Genomic DNA, 22,488 nt, shown 5'->3' on the forward strand with positions numbered 1-22,488 from the left:
AACAATTAATCTATTTCAAACATAGGTCAATAAAATTATTATAACCAGAATGATCGCTAATATTTAAAACGAATCGGCACCAAAAGACGAAGGTTTTACGGTAATTACAAATATAGATAACAAATATAATCCAGCGAAGCAAAGATAGACGATTTATCTTTATTTAAACAATATTTTGCTACAATATCTTTTGATTAACGGATTATTTAGTTACTTACATTATAGGATCAAGGAAAGCCTCTGTGTTGGCGATTCCCATTATGATAACTACACAAAATATTAGTCTTGGAACCATCTTCTGACAATATCTGAAATAAAGATAAAAATTAAGACTAACTCACATTAATAAGAATATACATGTACTGGTAACATTTTGCCCAAACCTATTAATAAATAGAAAAACAGATCATAAAAATAAACCTTTTTAAAATATGATGACCTTTTGCCAGGAATTATAAACGGGAAAATAGTTCTGTTGATAACGTTTTTTTTTATCACGGGCTTTTCCGAGCTGCGTAAAATCCATGCATGCATACTTTAAACTATGTACTTTTATTTTTAGAAATCAATGTATGCAATTTTTACATAATGGGTATTTGCAAACCTTGCAAATACCCAAACAAATAAAATTAGAATATTTGATAAGATACATAATATTAGATTGATATAGCAGCGAATATATAGATAGTAATATGTGTATATATATATATACATATATATATATATATGTATAATATATATATATATATATATATATATATATATATATATATATATATATATATATATATTTATATATATAAAAGTAAGAAAAAAGTTTTTTTTGTTCCTAAACAATCATAATCAACCATTTCAAAATTGTTGAAAATCAATCATTTTCAACAATCATAATCAACATTTACAGTTGAGGAAGAGGTAAATAATTCTCTACCATTCCTTGACATGAGAATTGTAAGAAATACAGACAATATGTTGAAAACCAGATGGTTGAGAAAACCCATAATATGTAGTAATAGATTTATAAGCTATTACTCTTATCATCCAAATAAGATGAAAATGAACCTTATAACAGGATTAAAAGAACGTGTTTTAAAACTTTCTCATCCAGATTATCTACATGAAGATCTTCAATTGTTAAAAAATATTTTAATTGAAAACTCTTCGCATATCCTCCAGATATGCTACATAGGATGCTTTTTTCTAATATTGGTAATATAAATAACTTAACACCATTTTTTGCTAAATCTCAAAACATTTTATCTAACAATAAGAACATCTATTATCATTCACTACTTTTTATACCATCATTAACACCCAAATTAATACAAACACTAAAGGTTATTGACAATATAAAAATAGCAACAAAGAACATCAAAACTATTTCATCTTTATATTCCAAAACTAAATATCCTATAGACAAATTTGAAAAAACGAATATAGTATACAGCATTAGTTGTACTCAGTGTGAAGCTGACTATGTTGGTGAGACCGAAAGAAATCTTTCAAATCGCATTATTTCTCACAAAACTGATTGCAGAATTAAAAAACCATCTTGTGCTTTGGTAGAGCATGTAATGGTAAGACCATATTATGGATTTTGATAACATTAAAATTTTATGTAGTGAAAGTAATAAATTCAAAAGGACTTTTTTGGAAATGGTTTGTATAATACCGTGATAATAATTTAAACAAAAGATCAGAAATTCAAAATCTAAGCAAAATTTATAATTATATTATTTCTTTATAATTTAAATATGAAACTTGAAAAATATCACATTTTTATTTAATTTTGCATATATCTGTTACATTTTTTCAGACATCTATCAATGGTGAATAAATCTTCTTTTTTGTTACTAAACGAAAAAGAATTTTTAAACAAAATTTTATTTTTGACAATATAATTGTCAAAAGTAAAAATTTTAAGTTGGCATTTATGACATTGAGGCTTACATGTAATTGGTTGCTACTTTAAACTATTTATAAATTCAATTATTTTTGTTAAGAAAATGTTTTCAAAATTATTAAAATTTCAGGGAAGAATTTATTAGATAAGGGCATTTTAGTATTAATTCTTTTTGAAATGTATTTGCAGCAATTTTATTAACCAAACTAATTTTATTTGGTGAGTTAACAAAAAATTTTTTTCTTTGTAGTTCAACTTTGTAAGATATTTTGTCTTTTTTAGCAGCTCTTGATAAGAATTGTAAACACAATTGAAAGCTCGAGATAATAAATAGTTAACCAATAGCCCCTTTTATTGACTCCAACCCATCCAAAACATTTATATATATATATATATATATATATATATATATATATATATATATATATAGGATTGCATTCGTCAGCAAATACCAATTCCTAACTTCCATTTATCCCGAACCGCGAGTCAAAAGCCAGAGTCAAGCAGCATTGCAGAATAATCAAAACCCCTGTCGATAGGAGGTCGACGAGGAGTAGAGCACAGTGTGAGTAGAACCACAGTATATTGCTTAAAAAGAATTCTTTTTAAGCAATATACTGTGGTAGAACACTACGACGAGGTGATATGCATAGGACGGCATCTCATCTCCAGATGACGTACGACGACAGACGTGTGCATATTTTTGCTATTAAGCCGCGGTCATATTTTAATAGTGTTATAGTTACCGTTTACATTAGTTCTTTATTCCTGTAATTTACGAGTCAAACAATAAAGTGTTTGTTATAATTCGAATCGACCCGTGGCCATTAATTAAATCCTAGACAACAAGAAAAAAACGCTACATATATATATATATATATATATATATATATATATATATATATATATATATATATATATATATATATATATATATAGAACAAAGAGTAAATAGTATCTCTGACTATTTGGTCGTCATCAGTACGGTGCAGCCAAGTTAAGACAGGAGAATTTTACTTAAAAAAACATCACTACAGAGCAATGCGACCAATTTGTGGCAATAACATTAGAGGACTTTGAGGTGTCAGGGCAACAATTAACACATCTATAGAGGACGCTACAGCTACCTAAGAAAATGAATGCCAAACGTTACCAACGTTTCAAATAACAACTTCGATCTAGATATTGTACGGAGTGACGAATTTTTAAAGTATAGACAGTTACGGCGTCGAGCGGAAGGACGCAAGGAAGACCATAGGCGTCGAGGTTTTTGGATAAATATTTACAGCAATTAATATTTAATTTTGTGAGTATCTTACAAATATTTTTAAAATGGACTAATAAAATTTTAAAATTTATTATATTAAATAGTACATTTTTACAAGTACATGAATTACTATATTATCATTTTTGGGTTCAAATATAAAAGAATGGAAATAAAATTCACAATAAAATTAAACGGCGCCATCAAATAACACATGTGTGTTCCCAAAGATATCAACAACACAATCAAATTTCATCTTACGTTCTTGGGGAAAACTCACGAAAATACTTATCAAACTGAATTAATAATCAATTTTACATAAATTACTTTTTCTCAACATCAGAAAGGTCTGAGTCATCTCTATCTGCACCACCTTGAACGACAATGGGTTCCATAATGATATCTACCTGTATACGTTCTTGGTGAAAACTCACGAAAATACTTTTCAAACTGAATTAATAATCAATTTTTCCGGTCAAAAAGGCCGGTTTGTGTTTGAAAAATTACAAGCATCATCAAACAAATCGTGGAACGACTAATAGGCCAAGTCGAGAGATGATATAAATCCTTGAGTCTAAACTATCCAGTATTGTGTTAAGTGATTCAAAAAGTTGAAAGATTGCATCAGGAGAAAGCCGGAACGAGTACGGTACGAAGCAGTGAAAGAAAATGAGAACAAAATTTAGCAGAGGAGTAGAGACATTCTTGGAAAACGTGGACGAGTTTTTTCCTTTGATCGCAACACCAGCAAGTAAGGAAACGTGTTATGGGTGAAGACATGGTAGAATCATCAGCAAAGGTCAGTCGTTTTCTGTTATGATATGAATGTATTGTTTTTCGTGTTAAATACCACAGGGCATATGGAACTACATATTTTACTATTAAAAAATCGTTTATTATAAATCATTGTAGTTGACTTTTTTTTTCAAGATACAATAATATTGATAAATAAAATTTTTTTTATATATCAAGAAAATTGAACATCGAGAACATTCTGTAAAGCAGACGTAGAGAGATTCACAGATATTGGTTTAAAAAAAATTTAGGAGACAAAAAGAAATAAGATTCTTTTTTCTGTAAAGGTTTATATGAAATAATAAAGATAGGAGAATAAATAAAATTTGTAATATTGAATATCGATTTCCGTTTTGATAAAATAAACGATTATTATAATTTCTAATTGAAATCCATATGTGTATTATTTTGATTCTCTTTTGTCTATCCCTATAAGAAAACCACCGAGAAATATTTGAAGCCACAAAAGTAAGTAGTGATAGGATCATTCAGCCCTGAGATTTATATTTTGTTTTGATTTAATTAATTAATGAAATAATGAATTAAGGTAGATTACATCTATAAACGTCAATAGAGTCAAAGTAAATCACAATAATATATAATATATATATATATATATATATATATATATATATATATATATATATATATATATATATATATATATATATATATATATTTTAACTTATTTATAAATTCAATTGTTTTTATATTAAAAAAATGTTTTCAAAATTATAAAAATTTTTCAGAGAAGCATTTATTAGATTAGGACATTTTTATATTAATTATTTTTAAAGATGTATTAGCAGCAATTTTTATTTACTAAACTAATTTTTATTTGGTAAGTTAACAAAAATTGTTTTTTCTTTCTAGTTCAACCTTGTAAGATATTTAGTCTTTTTTAGCTCTTGATAATAATTGTAAATACAATTGAAAGCTCGAGATATAAAAAAATAGTTAACCAATAGCCCTTTTATTGACTCCAACCCATCCAAAACAGTTATATATATATATATATATATATATATATATATATATATATATATATATATATATATATATATATATATATATATATATATATATATATATATATATATATATATATATCATCATCATCATCATGTGCAGCTTTATCAACCGTTTCCAATTACGGTGCAGCCTCCCTTATTTCAATGTTATTTTATGTTCTTATTATTATTCGACGATGTCTTAGTTATACTTTGTTCTAATAATTTGCGCTCATTTGCGCCCATATTTTTCTATCTTGTGCTATTCGAGACCACGTTGTTATATTATATATATATATAATATATATATATAATATATATATATATATATATATATATATATATTTATATATATATATATATATATATATATATATATATATATGATTTCACATCTAAAATTTGAAAATCACATTGAAAATTCTTCTTTTTCTTCTTCCTTGCTATAAGCAATCCTGTTTGTTTATTGGCAGACTAATACATCTACTTAAGGTGGTCACTACATCTTTTTTGAGTTCGGCCAATACTTCTACTGTTTGGAGATCTATCTTTTGCATCCAGCAAATCATTCAGATATCTGAGTTTAGTTTTTTCTGGATTTTACTCATGATTTTTGTTTGAAAAAGTTGTTATTTCTATGATTCTTAATAGTTTTAATATAATATGACCTTACTTAATCGCTTATTTTATTGTTTGTTAATATTGGTACTCTCTACATATTTTATAAAAGCTACAAAAGGAAGAGCACAAATGAAATTAAATTATTAGAAGAATTTTTTGCATAACTAAATTGTTTATGTTGTATTTTAAGAATGATTTCAAAAGATTTAAACTACAATTTTGATTAATTCCCAACAAAAATATTAAATTGGATTATATGCTGATATAAGCTTCTTATCACCTATGCTGTTTCATTTATTTGTTAATGTTTGTAAATACCCATATATGTAAAAAGTGTATACAACATTGGTTACTAGAAATAAAATTAGTTCGGGTATGCACGAATGGATTTTCCGCAGCTCTGATAAGCCCGTGAAAAAAAATCGTTATCAACTGAAAGTTTCTCACGTTTATAATTCCTGGCAAAAGGTCATCACATTTTAAAAAGGTTCATTTTTATGATCTGTTTTTCTATTTATTAATAGGTTTCGGCAAACTCTTACTAGTATATTTATATTGCTATTAATGTGAGTTAGTCTTAATTTTCATCTTTATTTCAGATATTGTCGGAAGATGGTTCCAAGACTAATATTTGGTGTAGTTATCTTAATGGGAATCGCCAACACAGAGGCTTTCTTTGATCCCATAATGTAAGTAACTAAATAATCCGTTAATCAAAGGATATTGTAGCAAAATATTGTCTATATATAAATAAAAATAAATCTTAGCTTCGCTGGATTATATTTGTTATCTATATTTGTAATTACCGTAAAACCTTCGTATTTGGTATTAACCTATGTTTGAAATAGATTAGTTGTTATTGAGGAGAACCATTTCCTCAGGTTTTTTTAATTATGGTATTCTTCTTTTCCCCATTCCCCGATTCTTGAAAACTTGGTTTTAGAGGATAATTTTTATTAATCTATATTTAGTACCTTTTCTGAATAATTAGTCCGAGATATTCTAATTTTCTCCTCTTATTCGTGTAAATTACTTCTCTTCCTTTTGCAATTCTTAGTAGTACGGTCTGATTGGTTGTCTTGTCCGTCCATGATATCTACAGGATTCGCCTGTATAACCACGTCTCGAAAACTTTAAGTTTCTTTTCCATCGTTTAAGTGAGTATCGAGGATTCAACTTTGTAGTATAGTACTGAGAAGATGTAACATCATAGAAATCTTAATTTAATATCCATATTAATGGTATGGCTTTTAAAAAGTTTGACCATGTTGTTCAATGCACTCTTAGCTTTCTTTCTTATACTTTTTAGTTCCTTTCTGGAATCCCATTTGGACTTTTTTTAAAACATTATCATTTTTCGGCGTTTAACGGTGTCAAATGCTTTTTGGTAGTCCACAAAGTAGGTAGATATTGCAAATGTAGTATAGTCGGTTCGCTATTCCCAGTCCGAATTGTCTAGTGAATTTAGTAATTATTTTTTTGCGAAGTTACTTACTTTTTGACAGACTAGAAGTGGCTGGAAATTACTGTACAGCCAAGCACAGGTGCTCATATCCAAAATTATTGTAAAAAAACGTAAATAAAATAGAACTTTAAGAATGACTGACAATCAATATTTATTTATTTACACCATATAGTGTATAATAACAAATAATAAAATTATAAGCGTCATTAATACAAATACTGGAATATGTTAAATTATACCAATTGAAATATCTTTTTTAAATATATACTACCCAAAATTTTATAGGTTTAATATACTCTTCCACTTTCTGTCACTAGTATAGGTGGTCCGGTTTTCGGGAATTGGTTATTCCTCTTCTTAAAAAATAAATTCTTTATATAGTTTTTTCAGGTATTATCAATTCTCTCTTTGTCCACGGTTATCTCCTGATTGTCATTAACAAGTTTACTTATTCTTGTCTTTTTACATTTGCCTGTGTGTGTGTAGTTTCATTTTATGACTAGAGACATAATCTATTAGCCTATTATGTTTTGAGTTATTAATTAATTTTTTTTTAAACAATTGTTATAGAGAGAACCCGTAACAACAATAAAATCTTATCTTCTATTAACTTACATATAAGTACGTACCTACGTTAAATTTTTGTTTTGTTATTATCATTATTTTTTTTTTTATTTCTTTTTTTTTTATTTTTTTTTTATTTTTATTTTTTTTTTATTTTTTTTTATTTTATTTTTTTTTTATTTTATTTTTTTTGTTATTATTTTTTTCTTATTTTTTTTTACTGGAAGGGAAAGGAAAATATATGGTTTTGCTGATTTATTACATACGCCTAGGGGTCTATCAAGGCGATTTGCACAACACAAAATTAGACCACGGATAGAAATGTTAACAACTGGGTTAAAACAAAGGACTTATATAATATAACTAACTTTTTATGTTTAAATATATACACCATAATACATTTAGAAATTCAATTTCATTTCACGTATGTGGCGAAAAATTATTTCATATAGGTATATGCAAGTTATTGGTTTTTATTAAATCAGATAAATTAAAAGGTCTTTTAATACTAATTTTTTCCTTATTGATATACTCGTATATTTCTATTATAAATTGGTTTATACATCGTGTATTTAATGAGCAATTTAAAACTAAATGCTTAATTGAGCCTTCTTCACCACATTCGCAAAATGGAGTTTCGGCTAAATTAATTCTAAATTTATGTAACGGAGATAGAGCATGGTTAAATCTTATTCTACATAGTATTCTAATCATATCTTTATTAAAATTTGAGTTTTTGAACCACGTTGAGGACTGTATTTTTAGTTTTATATCTTTATAATATAATCCTTTGTTGGACAAATTGTACATTGTTTGCCATGAATTTAACATTTTTTTCCTTAGATGAGAATTTAGATCTTCAATTACACATTTATATTCTGATTCTTTAGATGGTTCATTACATTTAGCAATTTTATCTACTATTTCATTATTTAATATTCCACAATGAGCTTTTATCCAACAAAATATTACATTAGATCCTCTTAATTTTATTGTACCCACCAGGTTTATAATTTCAGATAACACATAGTTAAATCCAATATTGTTATATTTAGAAATATTTTCAATTTTTTGTATTGAGCTTTTACTATCAGAGAATATAACGTAATTAGATTTTGTTCTTGAGAAATTACTAATATATTTAAGTGCTTCTAATATTGCTATTAATTCAGCGGTATATATCGAGGTTTTAATATTTAGATCTACTACTGTACTAAATTTTCGATCTGGATCGTAAAAGGCAGATGTAACCTTTAAATCTGATTTAGATACATCCGAAAAAATATATGAATAATTAGGGAACATAGACTTTATGCCAGCTTGAAACATGCTATTCCGGATATATTGTGGAAATTCTGAGTAGTCTCTAAGATATCCTACTTTTATACCGTCCAATTCTTCTAATTCTATTTTAAAACATGGTAATTCTCTTGAAGTCGAAATGTCCTTACTAAGTTGTATTCTTACGTATTTGTACGATTCAATAATAGGAATTGTAGGCTTTTTTTGCCAATATTCCTTGACTAGATCGTAAATACTGAGCTCAAAGCATTTTTGGACTACCGGACTTTTCTTTGCATACATTTTTAATAAAAACTTCTCCGTTAAGTAATCTCTTCTGAAATTTAGTGGAGGTTCATTGCATTCTACATTTAAATTTGAAATGGGTGTACTCTTAAGTGCACCTATACTTATTCTTAAGACTTTATTTACTAGCCTATCTAATTTCTTCAGGTGAGTCTTCGCTGCTTGACTATAAAAAATTGACCCATAATCTATTATTGAACGAATATAAGCTTTATAAAAGGTAAGCGTAACATTTGGATCAGCTCCCCAACGTGTATGACACACTGATCTTATTGCATTTAATCCTTTTTCTGTTTTTGTTATTAAGCGGTCTATGTGTTCGTTCCACAATAACTTCCTATCTATTACCATACCCAAGTAGTTAATGGATGATTGAACCTCAAAATTAACGTTATTGAATACTATAGATTGTGGTAATCTATGTTTTTTGGAGAATATACATGCTTGGGTTCTCTTCGTAGAGATACTGAGTCCTATATTAAAATAATACTCTTCTATTGTCGAAAACATTTTACTCATTATATTGATACCTTGATCGATTTCAACTTTAGGTACATATATACACACATCATCAGCAAACTGTAGAACATTTCCTCTTGTATTCATTTTTTTGTGTAAGTCTGAGGTATAAATGAGATATAGTAAAGGACTAAGGATGCTTCCTTGCGGTAACCCAACATTAGAAATTCTTGGATCTAATAGTTCATTATTGATTTGAAGTTGTAGATTCCTATTTGAATACAGTTTTATTATTCTTTTACCAATGTCACTGGGTAGTCCTATCTTCTCCATTTGTTGATAGAGGATATTTAATTTGATATTATCATATGCATACATGTGCCTGTTATTTCTCGTATGGCATCGTCTGCATACAAGATAATCTTAATTTATTTTTTTCCCATATTATAACCTTTACTCCTCTTCGCGAGTTTAACTATTATTTTCATTATAAAATTAAAGAGCAGAGGTTTTAAGGAGGGTCTCTGACTTTTGGGTCGATTTCCTCAACATTTTGTTGTCTTTGTGTATATATTTGATTGTTTTAATGATACCTAATGGGATTTGTCTATTGTATAAAAGGTAAATAATGTACTTAAGCATTACTCTTTCAAAGGGATTTTAAGTTAATCAAGCAAAGGAACGCCGGTCGATTGTATTCTGGTGCCTCTTCTGTGATTTGGCTTATAACACATATTGCGTCTGTATACGGTATTTCTCTTTGGAAGACTTATTGTTATTCCTCATTTAATATTTTTTCGTTTAGAAATTTGGTTAACATTTTTGTTATTAGTTTTTGCGAGGTTTTTATTAAATCGGTCTCTCAGTTTTTCTATTTTTTTGTCATTTTTTTTTTTTAAAGATCAGAATTAGTACGCTTATTTTCCATTCATTAGATGCTTTGTTGTATTGTAATGTAATATTTTGTTGATGAGTACTGCAAATTTATCTGTCATCGTTGTTACACAATATTTTAATAGTTTATTTGTTCTACTTTCACTGTGCTTACTCTGGCTTGTTTATCAATTGTACTCTCCGATGTTTCTGATTCTGCTGATGTCGGTTGGCCTTCTGAGTACAATTCTTTTAAGTAATCTATCCACATTTTTGTGTCTATGCGTTTAACCTGTACTATTTCTCTCATTTTTTGTCTCAGTCCTTTTATAAATCTCCACATTTCCTTTTATAATTCGTAGAGGTTATGGTCCATATCTTTTGAAAAGCATTCCCAGTGGATGTTTTTGGTTAGTCTAACAAGTATATTCGTTTCATTGCGAATTTCCTTATAGTTTTCATATAAATGTGGTATCTATTGTTCATGTAATCCAGATAAGCTTTTTTCTTTTCTTTACATTTTCCTTGTACTTCATTACAGAAATATGGCGTTTTGAAGTGGAATTTCTTATTCATATTTACTCTCTTTTTGCTAAGAGATTCCACTGCAGAGGTTAGAATATTTGTTTTTATTTTTAAGCAGCTCTTCTTTACTACATCATCTTCCGAGATTCGATTACTGTTTATTGCTTCTGTTAGTCTCCCTTCATATAAGTAATTTGTTAAGTCATCTTATAGGTTTTTAACTTGTATTTTTGTTATATTCTGCAATAACTCAAGTTATCTAAATAATACAAATAGTGGCACCGCTTGGACTAGTCTAGACGTGAGCCATGTTGCATCAGCGATTCCTTTCTTTCAATATCAATTCCCGAAATCTATTCAATAAATCAATTCTACCATCAATTGATAAAAAGTGTTTATTTTGTATTTTGCGTTACATGAAATTTTACAAAAATAATGTTCTTCCATGTTTATATTAAAAGCTAACTCTATATTCAACACAATTCTAATATCAACGTAAACATTAGGATAACTACTGTCTTACAATTCATTTTTAATAATGTATTGAATCAGATGAATAACGTCTTAAATAAAGTTGGGTATATTGCTTGATCAAAGTTGTAGTTATATTCAGAGTATTCTGCATCTTTGCGTTCTTCATGTTGAAATACATACTGTAGTCGTTAAAGTGCTTCAAAAGCTACCTTAAAAAGCGATTCTGAATAGTTATAGCTTCATAAGTAAACATTCTTTTTTTTAAGCAACACTAGACGAAGCTGATTACTCGTTTTTTATATTAGTTTTTACATAAATATTATCCAGATACAGGAATTTGTTGTATTTCAGTATTATTTAGCATTGATAATTTCTTCTAGACTTCGTGTGGTTATTTATTTCGCAGTTTTCATCAGCACTCTCTGAACATTTAGAAATTTTTTAGAATATTCAGCTGTTGCTCGATTATTTTATTTTTGGCGGTGAGCACTATTTTTCATTTTTATCTCTGAGAAAGTTGTGTGTCCTTAAATACAAGCATATCTTATATTGTCTTACTTTTCCCTATAAAATGTTTTATTTTGATTATGGGTATCTATGTTCCTTTTATACTTTTTGTTGCTGGAGGTAAGGGCTACTTTTTCCTTAATATTCTTCTGGCAGCGGCTTTTTCCCTGTAAGTAAGTAAGTTCGTATACCCTTCTGGCTAAGGTCTAGTGTTAATGTTTTCAGGTCGCGCAAGCGCCCCTAACATGACTAAACGACTACTTTCGTAGCCGGTACCGACGGCTTTACGTGCCCTCCGAAGCACGGTGGCAGCTCAGTTAAACTAGAAATTGAAAATTTTGTCGGTGCCAGGATTCGAACCCGGGCCCTCCAGCTTGTTAGGCCAGTAACACAGCCATGAGCAAGGGCTGCCACTTAAGAGCCTATAAACTACGTAATAAAGACATTGTTGAAAAATATGAACAACAAAATATGTATTAACAAATAAAAAAGTTATAATCGAAGGCAGTAATATATATGAAGTATGGAAATATTACAAAACAACATTGATATCTGCCGCTAAACAAATACGTGGAATAAAAGTAAACAAAAATACTTAGCGGATAAAACAATAGAGAAATATGATATATACAAAGGCATAAGAAAAAAAACCAAAAAAGTAGTAATAGCACAAAAGAACAAAATGGATACAATTCGGTAGCGGAATGAATAACAATGAACGAAACAAAAACCACGATAAAAGAATTGAAAAATCGAAAAGTAGCTGGAGAAATACAATAACGTCAGAAATGGAGAAAAATATGGGCAGAAAGGAACTAAAATATTATCTAAATTATTTAACAACATATGGAAAGGTGAACAGTTTCCAAGATAATTGCAAATAGCCCAGTAGTGCAAATGTTTGAAAAAAAAAACAAAAAAGATTGTAGTAATTATAGAGGACTTACATTACTAAACACCACTATAAAAATGTTCATGTGAAAAAAAGTCATAGATTACAGAATAAGATCAATTGTAGGATATACACTATATAAATAAAAAAGCGGATTAAAAAGTGGAAGAAGCACTCAAGACCACATATTTACGATTAAACAATTAAAACCAAAGTCATGAAAAGAGAAAAAAATAATGTATATAGGCTTCTTAGAGTTAGAAAAAGCTTTTGATATGATGCTCAGACAAGTAATATGGAAAAAATAAAGGACAGGGGAATAAGCAAGAAATGATTAAATATAATTTAAGGCAGAAGTTTAAGCTTAAGTCTGTTCATAATATACATGGACAGTATCATCAAAGAATGTACAAATAAAACAACAAAATTTGATGTGACATACCTAAGAAGTGACATAGACGTAAAGAAGAGCATTAGAGAGGTTATAAATCATAACTTTTGTTCTATTTTTATTCATCTTTATTCCGCTCGTTTGCAGTACCGTGTTCCAGATTCTTCTCTAGGTTATTGTCACTTCTCACCATTACCATTGCATCATCCGCAAGTGCCCCCTGGATATATAAATTATTTGTAGTTGCCTGTATTATGATGATAGGAGATGAACGAATTAACACAAATAGATATAGAAATCACAGGAACAAAAATAAAACAATTAATAAACATTTAATTACCTAGTAGTTAGCATTTCTTAAAGCGGGAAATCAGAAACAGAAACTAACAACATAACAGAGAAGACGTTAAAGTTTTAGTACACAGCGATCAACAACTTCTTAAATAAAAAATAAACAACGAGAAATAAGAAAATTTAGGTGTTTAAGACAATATATAGATGTTATTGAAGTTTGCTTGTGAATTCTGGGCACTTAACAAGAAACAAAAAAAAATTACATGTCTAAGAAATGAAATATTTAAGGATAGTCAGAGGAGTGTCTAAAATGGACAGAATGAGAAACACGAATATTAGGAAAGACTTACAAATAGAAGCATTACTAGAATTCATTGAACAGCGATAATTTGTGATTCTGGAAATACTGGAAAAGAAGGGAAAACATGGACATCAATGGACAGTATGGATCACAACAGAAATGAGTGGAAGAAATTTATAACATTATAGCATAACTATATAATATTATAGATTTGACAATTGTTTATTACATTTTTATACAGTTGTATTTATTTGAGTAAAATTAAATTTTATGTACTTGTTTTAGAATTAAATATTATTGAAGCTAATGCCACATTTGATTTGTATCAATCACGGGCATTTATACATAAATTTAGGGGTTATATCTTTCTACGTAATATTAAGAGCCTTCTATGCTTCTATTGTTTCTCGATAATAATAAATTAACTCTAATTATTTTAATTTTCAGGTATCAAAATATACAACAAGGATTCTTACAAGTTAATAAAAATATATTCGATCTAAATAATAATGTACTGACCGTCGTTAATTGGGTAAAATGGCTAAAGGATCAATTATCTCCGCACCTAGTAAACATCGAGACAAAAACCCAAAATGTTGACAATCGATTGGCGGCTATCGAAACGTTTTTAAAACAAATGGACCAAAGAGACGTAACACAGTTGCAGAACACGCACCAGACAGTAATTGGCATACAAAACAATCTGCCTATTATTATGGAGAAGATGAAAAACGAAATGATTGCAACGGTTGGTACTATATGTTTTAATGTGAATATTTTTATTATTGTTGTCATGACAAGCGGCGAACTTTCAAATAGATCAAAATGATCCACAACTCATTGATAACAGGTCAAGGTTAATACCAGAATATTCGTAATTAAAATATGGATATCTTTTTTAAATAAAACTTTTTGGTTAGAGTGGAAAACATGTAAATAACCAATAATAATTTCTATTTTGATTTCTAATTTTGGCACTATGAACATTTCCGAAAAACAGAAGATATGTCCGAACTGTCAACTTTGATTATAAACAAAATGGCTATTTTTTTTTAAATTGTGTGCTACTCGCCGGATAATTTTTTCTAATTAAAAATTTTGTGCAGCAAATTTTTAAATCTCCCTTTTTATCTAATTTCACAATAAACTATAATATTTAAAGAAGTTTTCTGGATACTTCATGATATCTACAGAAATTCATATCCCTTGATAGTCAATTAAATTGGTTTATATATTTATAAAAATTATCTTTGTCAACAGTGTGATTTTGCTCACCATACTATATTCGTGGAAAATGTCGTGTTTTTCGACCAACATGTAAATTATTCGTAGTTTGCATTTTAACTCTTTATTATTTTCCTTTTTATAATTTATATAAAAGCTTTCCAGATTATCCGTATTTGTGTTTAAATTTAGTTATTATAATTTAAACGACGCGCTATTATACTGTGCGCATTATTTGGGATGATGCGTGAGCCGAACATAAATATTATTTGTGTCTATGGAACCGAATCCGAAGTTTAAAATCAACTTAAATTCCTGCGTAATTTTCACAAGTATTAATCGTATCACAAAAAATTTTAATGCATTAATGAATAAAGTAAGAAGAAACCGAATCCGCATACGGATAAAAACAAAGAGAATGGTGATGATGATTTTATAAATAAAACAAGTGATTGTGTTTGCCATTGTTAAATCAATTTTTAATGATCTACTCCTATGGTCACTAGAATTATGTCACACTACTAATATCTTGAGCTTTAATTGACTTCAGTTTAAGAAATGTAGAATCATTAGGTCTAACAAAGAAGCTTACTAACTAAATATGTTTAATAATTTTTATTTTGATATTGATCTACCGATTTAGATAAAAAAGTTAATTTAAAAAAAAGCCAACTATAATATTAAAAAAGTAATATTCACTATTACAACGCATGTTTCTAGATAATCACCTTTTTCTTATGTTTTAGATTTTAGCACATCAGCCTCCTAGTCAGTTATCTTCACCTATAATATCAAAGGAAGACTTTGATTCACTGAAAAAAGAGATGATGGACAAAATCTACATAGTTACTAACTCTATAGGAAAAATTGAAAATGCCATTGATAAAATTAAGGAAGGCAATCAACAAACCAAAAACTTAGAAAACTTAAAAACGTATTTTAATAAAAATCAAGAGCTGTTCACTAAGTTTGATAAAAAACTAGATAACTGTAATAGTAAAAGTAGCAATGAAGAGGACGAAGAGTGGAAGCTTAATGTGGCTACAGGTAAATTTTGGCGTAATATATTTCAATACTTTATATCTTATTATTTCAACTTACAACCAGTTTTAAAATTGATGCAGGATCTGGATATTTCTTGCAAAGTTTGTAATGTTCCATTCTCTATTTTGTTCCAAGAAGCACAACGAGCCGTTTAAACAATTAAAGGATTGTCCAAGCCTATATTAAATATAGGGAGACCCTAACACTAACATTTGATTATTTTTTCTTTGTCATTACTTATAAATTTCTCTTGTCCTGTTCGGGTCATTTTTTGGCAGGGGTTGACTTTGAGTAAGCTATATAAATTGGTTCTGATAGGGAATATCTTGATTGATTCACATGAATTGGTAATTCTGGTATTTCTTTGAACTTATTAGCAAAAACTTGAATATTAGGTGCTAGAGTTCACTCATAATTATAGTAGCTGACTTATGCAGATTGTAAGAGTACTTGCTGATAAGGTCGAAGCAATAAAGCGATTTATCAACTTCAGTTAGTTAGTAGAAAGTTTGGGTACTGATAGAAAGGTACAATACTAGAATACTTACAAGTGTTTGTTTAATTTTATTGCCATCATCAGAATCACTTTTATAAGGAGATTCTAAAGATATGACCGAAGTATATTTGGTTTATTAGATTGTAACATTTGTGATTGTACTTGCGATTGATTTGAAGCATGCTACAGTTGTGTTTGACGGTAGACTTGACTCGTTGCAGGTCTAGTCAAAGTAGGAAACGTTTTTATATAAAAAAAATAACTCGTTTAGGCAATTAAGTATTATTTAGCAAACAAAAACGTTTTAAATACGTCCGCTTTAAAGACATTTGAAGTCATTATTTCTTATTAGTCCTTGGTTCCAGTAACCTACCTTCAACGAACCTTTTATTGTATACAAAATTAATATTTGTAACATTTTTCATAAAGCCGTTCGTCATAGATGAAGCAAACGATTGTATTCCTTCATAACATTTAAAATACTGTCAAGTTTTTGAGATCTCTTTATTGAAATAAAAACCATGTGCTTTTCGCGTTTCGCAAATTATTGTGCTGCCTTTCGCCAATATGGTATGATTTATTTTACGTTGAGTTTTTAGGGAAAGTTATCTTTTCATTTTTTCTGATCTTACGAAATCTGTAAGTTGTTATTCATTAGTTGTAAAATTAATGCAATATATTATGTTTCTAACAGTAGTAGCAAACATCATTTCATAAAAGTATATATAGAATTTAATTAAAAATAATTATATTTTTAAACAATTTTTTAAAACAATAAGTTGAATTTTTATTATATTTATATTCTAGATAGAGTAGTACTTTTGAACGCTGAGTATCGACTAAAATCTGCCCTACGTCTACCTCTGTAGCGAAATTCCTCTTTCAGTTTCAGCACAGTATATTGCTTTGGTTTCAGTAGAATTGGTTCTCATCGCGAGTGTCTGTTTTATTTGGTAATTAAAATTCTTTGCTTTTCATCTCGAACTACATGACTGTTCACATTAGTATGTAGGAGCGCAACAAATAAATAAAAGAAACCTAAATAATAACATGTAATATTTGATGTTCTACAAACAATGTGATATAACGGATATAAATGAAATCTTTAGTTAAATTAAAATAATTAAATTTTAAACTATCTGGTAAATTTTAAAATGTATGTACCTATTACAGCTTCTAAAGGTCAACAATCACATCTTAAAAATATCCTGGCAGGCGTTAAACTTCTACAGAATAAAATAGACCAGGTATTACAAAATTACGACATAGGTATGGATGAAAATTTCTCTTTACAAAAAACAGATAATACCAAATCTGAACTTATCAACTATATCAATAAAACTCACGAAGATACCATTCAGAAGCTTGATATCCTCTCAGAATGGACAGTTTTTCTTGGAGACATGTTTGTAACTAGTAACGACAAAATTTCGAATAAGATTCAAGGTCTTAATAGGTTGAACCAAGTTCTGCAAAATGTTGCCGATGGTGTTACTGACACTAAAACAAACGTAGAGTTTGGAGTGAACAAAATTTTGGCGGAGGTATCCAAATATTCGAAAGAAGGTGCTATACATGTTCAAGAAGCAGTGTGTAACAGGTTAGTATCACACAAAGATATTATTTTTAACAATATATAGTGTCGAGTTTATTTATTCCCTTCTGACCAGTTTTCTTCTTTAGCATAATAAAACCATGTGCTACGCCATGCAGTTTCCTGTACTCTTCAAACCATTTGTAGGGTGCCGTTTTCGACTCTTCGTAATATTGTGTCTACATCTCTGATATTATACAAACCCCTTATGTTTTCTAGTCACAATGTTGTTTTCTTCCTGGCCTCGGTACCTCTATATCTTTTCTTGTAATATTAGTTTGGAAATAAAATATTTACTTCCCCTTAGGATATGGTTAAAGTAGGAAATTTTTCTTTCATTAATTGTATTAAGAAGTTCTGTTTTGCGACCTGCGACTCTTAAAATTTCTTCATTCGTGGCATGTGCGGTCTATGGACATCGTAAAAGTCTGTCTCTGTAAAGCCCACATTTCAAATGCTTCAATTTAATTCAGTGATCTAACCATAAAAGATCACGTTTCTGCACCATAAAGTAAAATGAGCCATATGTAGCACTTTACACAATACTTAGTCTAAGGGTAAGTTAAAATTTAACAAATGTTGCTCTTGCGTAATTGATTTTTAGTTTCACTTACTATCAATTAATGTATTGTAATGTAATGTAATTAGGTTACATATTTTGGTCCCAATATGACCTTTACTAAGCAGTTTGCTAGTTTCCTTTGCAATGGTACTTCCCTTCTATTAATGCAATTTGGTATATATATATATATATATATATATATATATATATACAGACAGACCACTTTACCCGATAATTCGAACGTATTTATAAATTATTTTTTGGTCGAAATAATCACTTCTAATAATTATTATATATATATATATATATATATATATATATATATATATATATATATATATATATATATATATATATATATATATATAGAAAAGAAATTTAATCTTTGCAGATAAGTTAAATAGTAAACTCTTAAATATTGGGGAAATCTGCAAGAAAGACTCTAATGAGTATCAATTGTTTCGCGGAACTTTAACTTTAGGTAGCATTATTATATTAATTAATATTGAAATTAAATAATTTAATGTATAATGAAATTACCACTCCTGGCTTCTTGAATGCTGCCGGTAAAATGGTGCAGCAAGGTGAAATACCAACCCTAATAATAGAGCGGTTTATTTAAATAAGATGAGTTTGGGTGACAACCTGCTTGTAAGGAACCAATAAATGAAAGGAAAGGTGGTACATATCATCAACTTTTTCTTTTTTCTCCCACCTTTTGACCAAAAAAAACCCACCACTCTTCTGAGTGATCCTTAATTTATATATATATATATATATATATATATATATATATATATATATATATATATATATATATATATATATTCATTATAATCCAGCCTTCATTTATCACGTCTACTGCTGGACATAGGCCTCTCTTAAACTCCTCCATTCTACACGATTTTGTGCTCTTTGTTGCCAATTTTTGGTGATACGTGATATCGTCAGCCCAACGTGTAGGTGGTTGTCTTCTGTCTGACCTTGGCCTCCAATTTGTAATTTTTGTCGAGTTTTTTTTTACCAAAAATAAATAGTACAAGCTGCTGTTCAAGAAATGAACAACCTACCACAACAAAATTTTGGCAATTTGTTTAGGAGCATGCCTACGCGAATTGAAGCTTGCATAAGGGTTAGGGCTGGTAACACCCACTACTAAATAAAACATAAATAAATAAAAACAGTTTAAACATTATTCGTTTTACATTGAACTTTTGTATGCTATTGACTTAAAAACAAATAGTTTCAATTTGTTATTTCAAGAATTTACCATTTTCTTAAATTTTTGTGTATTGTTGATTAAATAGTTTTAAAATAAATAGAGGGTAGTACAATTATAGCGAATCTCAGATGCATAATTTTTGTAATTGCGTATTAAAAATATCATTATATATTTTCAGACTAGACACTTTTAAAACATCAGTTTTGGATCCACAAATTGTAGCTGTAGTTAAGGCAACGTCAAATATAAAAGAAGACATCCAACAAGTTTTGCAGAAAATAGGAATAATGGATCAAAAAATGAAAAACAACGCAGATGCGCTAAATCATTTGAAGAATTGCAAAACAGAGAACAATAACAATAGAAATGTAAGTATTTAATGCCAAATATTTTTCATCCCGTTCAAAGAGGAACAAATATTTACATTCCTGCCCCTTTTTAAATACATATAGAATAGATAGAAAATGTGTATAAATGATTTATTTAAGTCCTTAGTTCCACACATTTTTCCGTAATAAATGTATTTTTAATATTTATCTTCGACAATTATTTATTTTTAACATATATAAGTCGACATGTCTTTAGATCTTCTTGAATAGTAACAGCATTGTTCTAAAAAATTAAGGACTCTGTTAGCTCTAGTCTTTGCTCAACGAAATATAACAAGGTTGCTTGTTCACATTGCTTGCTAACCTTGTTCAAAATGAAAACGAAGAATTGTAAATGAATTTCTGTACCAGTATCGAACTTAAAATAAATAATAAGTATTTATTTTGTAACGATTATTTTGTCTACCACATAGGTTATTATATTACTATAAGGGGTTGAAAATTGTGGACAGAAATTACGAGGCTAGAGATAGGGTAAGCAGAACAAACCGGAACGTTTGCTAACGGCTACTCAGGGTTTTTCTGGAGAGCTGGATCGCGGATGAGTGAACTACAAGGGGGCTGGAAACACAATAAAAGAAGTTCTTAAGCTATTTAAAATGGATGCCGCTTAGAAGAATCTTCCTGCTGGATGAAAGAAAAGCTCTTCCTTCCTAAAAAATACAAAAAGAGGTTAGAAACTTTTTTTTAATAAACAAATTCAAATTTGTTGAAAGACGCCGTTTTACAAATCTCTCAGATGAGTAACCATGAGTACCAATAACGATGCCACAGAGCCTCTTACACAAGTGAAGCTTTGTGTGCTAAACAGAAAGAAACAGTAGCGATGTCACAACCTCAGTTATGCAAATCCTACAATTTATAAATGGGAGGGGGGAGGTATGAACTATCAAGAGGTAAATCATTACAGAATCGGAATCCATGGAAAAAATGGTGGTGGTTACTTTTTACCCATATAATTACTGTGACAGTTGTCAATATGTGGAAACTATACAGGATTACAAACGAAAATAACAAAATACATTTGCAACTATTTCAAAAAAATATTGTCCGTCAGTATTGCATTACTGCTTATATGATTTATTGTTTATTCTCTGTGCATTCTTACATTCTATATTCATTTTCGTTCGTTTTTGTTTGTTTCCGTCCGATATTAAAGGCTTTTTATTGAAATTTTTAGCTTAAATTATTGTTTTCCGGGTGCCGGGGGGCTAGCCCAACGAACCAAACCTCCACCTTTCTTAACTGGGCTTACAACCGGCTACGAGGGAGTTGGTTTTTGTTCAGTTTTTGTTATTTAAATTTTTAAATGTTATTGATAATTACGGATTCTTGAATTATTGCTATGTTCAGAAGATAAGGCTGTATTCTTACTACCTTGTTCACTATTAATCTTATTGTTTATTACTTAAATATTTTTTTATTTAGTAGTTATTCCCCCATAAAAATTTAATTTGTTGATGGGCTTTAATTTAACTACGAAAACAATGGCTTTTAAAGTACTTTCCTTTTGGAGCGTGAGAAAGTTTTAAATAATTATTTATCATATTTAAAAAGTTAGAAATATGTAAAAATGTTAATTTAATACTTTTGAGAAGAGTGTTTAAAGACGTTATCTAACATATTCTATTCTTCTGTCTATAGGTTGGCACTGATGGGATAACAGATGAGCAGCAGACCATTTATTAATAAATATTATTTATTGTAATTTTTGTGTTAAGTAAATGTGGTATTTAGTATAGGTAAACTTAATTTTTTACTAAAGCACTCAAAACAGTAAATAAAATCCAAAGACTTTTTTAATATGGCTTTCCTTTCACAACCAAAAAAATTGTAAAATTATTTAAAAATACAAAAATAAAAAACTAAAGGACTATTTATTCAATACAGTTTTTTACTACTATCAGAATTTCCATAAATTCTTTTGGAAGAATGAATAAATCGTTGTCTACTGTAGATATATCTGTCCACTATTATTATCCAGCTGAAAGGGGTAGACGGACCTATTCACATAAGCTCTATAGGTATTAGA

The 22,488-nt window shown here is 28.7% G+C and overlaps 2 protein-coding genes across 4 annotated transcripts in view; one reads left to right on the plus strand and one right to left on the minus strand.

Annotated features, from left to right (window-relative positions):
• The window catches only part of LOC140437299 (uncharacterized), a 59,860-nt gene that overhangs the window by 27,176 nt on the left and 10,196 nt on the right, over window positions 1-22,488 (minus strand). For 2 of the 3 annotated variants that reach the window (XM_072526740.1, XM_072526741.1), the window contains exon 2: window positions 219-308. In XM_072526740.1, the coding sequence (XP_072382841.1) occupies window positions 219-295 (77 nt within the window). In that variant the 5' untranslated portion in view covers window positions 296-308. Of the gene's footprint in view, window positions 1-218; window positions 309-420; window positions 484-22,488 lie in introns of those variants that run through there. The other variant, XM_072526739.1, reaches the window with a different exon arrangement.
• Window positions 6,143-22,341, plus strand: LOC140436129 (uncharacterized). The gene is made up of 6 exons (XM_072524836.1): window positions 6,143-6,282; window positions 14,373-14,673; window positions 15,896-16,196; window positions 17,863-18,289; window positions 20,246-20,435; window positions 22,101-22,341. The coding sequence occupies exons 1-6, from the start codon at window positions 6,206-6,208 to the stop codon at window positions 22,143-22,145; spliced, it is 1,341 nt and encodes a 446-aa protein (XP_072380937.1). The 5' UTR covers window positions 6,143-6,205; the 3' UTR covers window positions 22,146-22,341.

This window comes from Diabrotica undecimpunctata, chromosome 3, assembly GCF_040954645.1.
Source record: "Diabrotica undecimpunctata isolate CICGRU chromosome 3, icDiaUnde3, whole genome shotgun sequence".
Lineage (NCBI taxonomy): Eukaryota > Metazoa > Arthropoda > Insecta > Coleoptera > Chrysomelidae > Diabrotica > Diabrotica undecimpunctata.

Bases quoted from the DNA above. Each gene is read 5' to 3' on its own strand.
- LOC140436129 (XM_072524836.1), top strand. From the start codon at position 6,206: ATGGTTCCAAGACTAATATTTGGTGTAGTTATCTTAATGGGAATCGCC. The intron at 6,283-14,372 runs GTAAGTAACTAA...TTTAATTTTCAG, and splicing joins GCTTTCTTTGATCCCATAAT to GTATCAAAATATACAACAAG. The intron at 20,436-22,100 runs GTAAGTATTTAA...TTCTGTCTATAG, and splicing joins AGAACAATAACAATAGAAAT to GTTGGCACTGATGGGATAAC.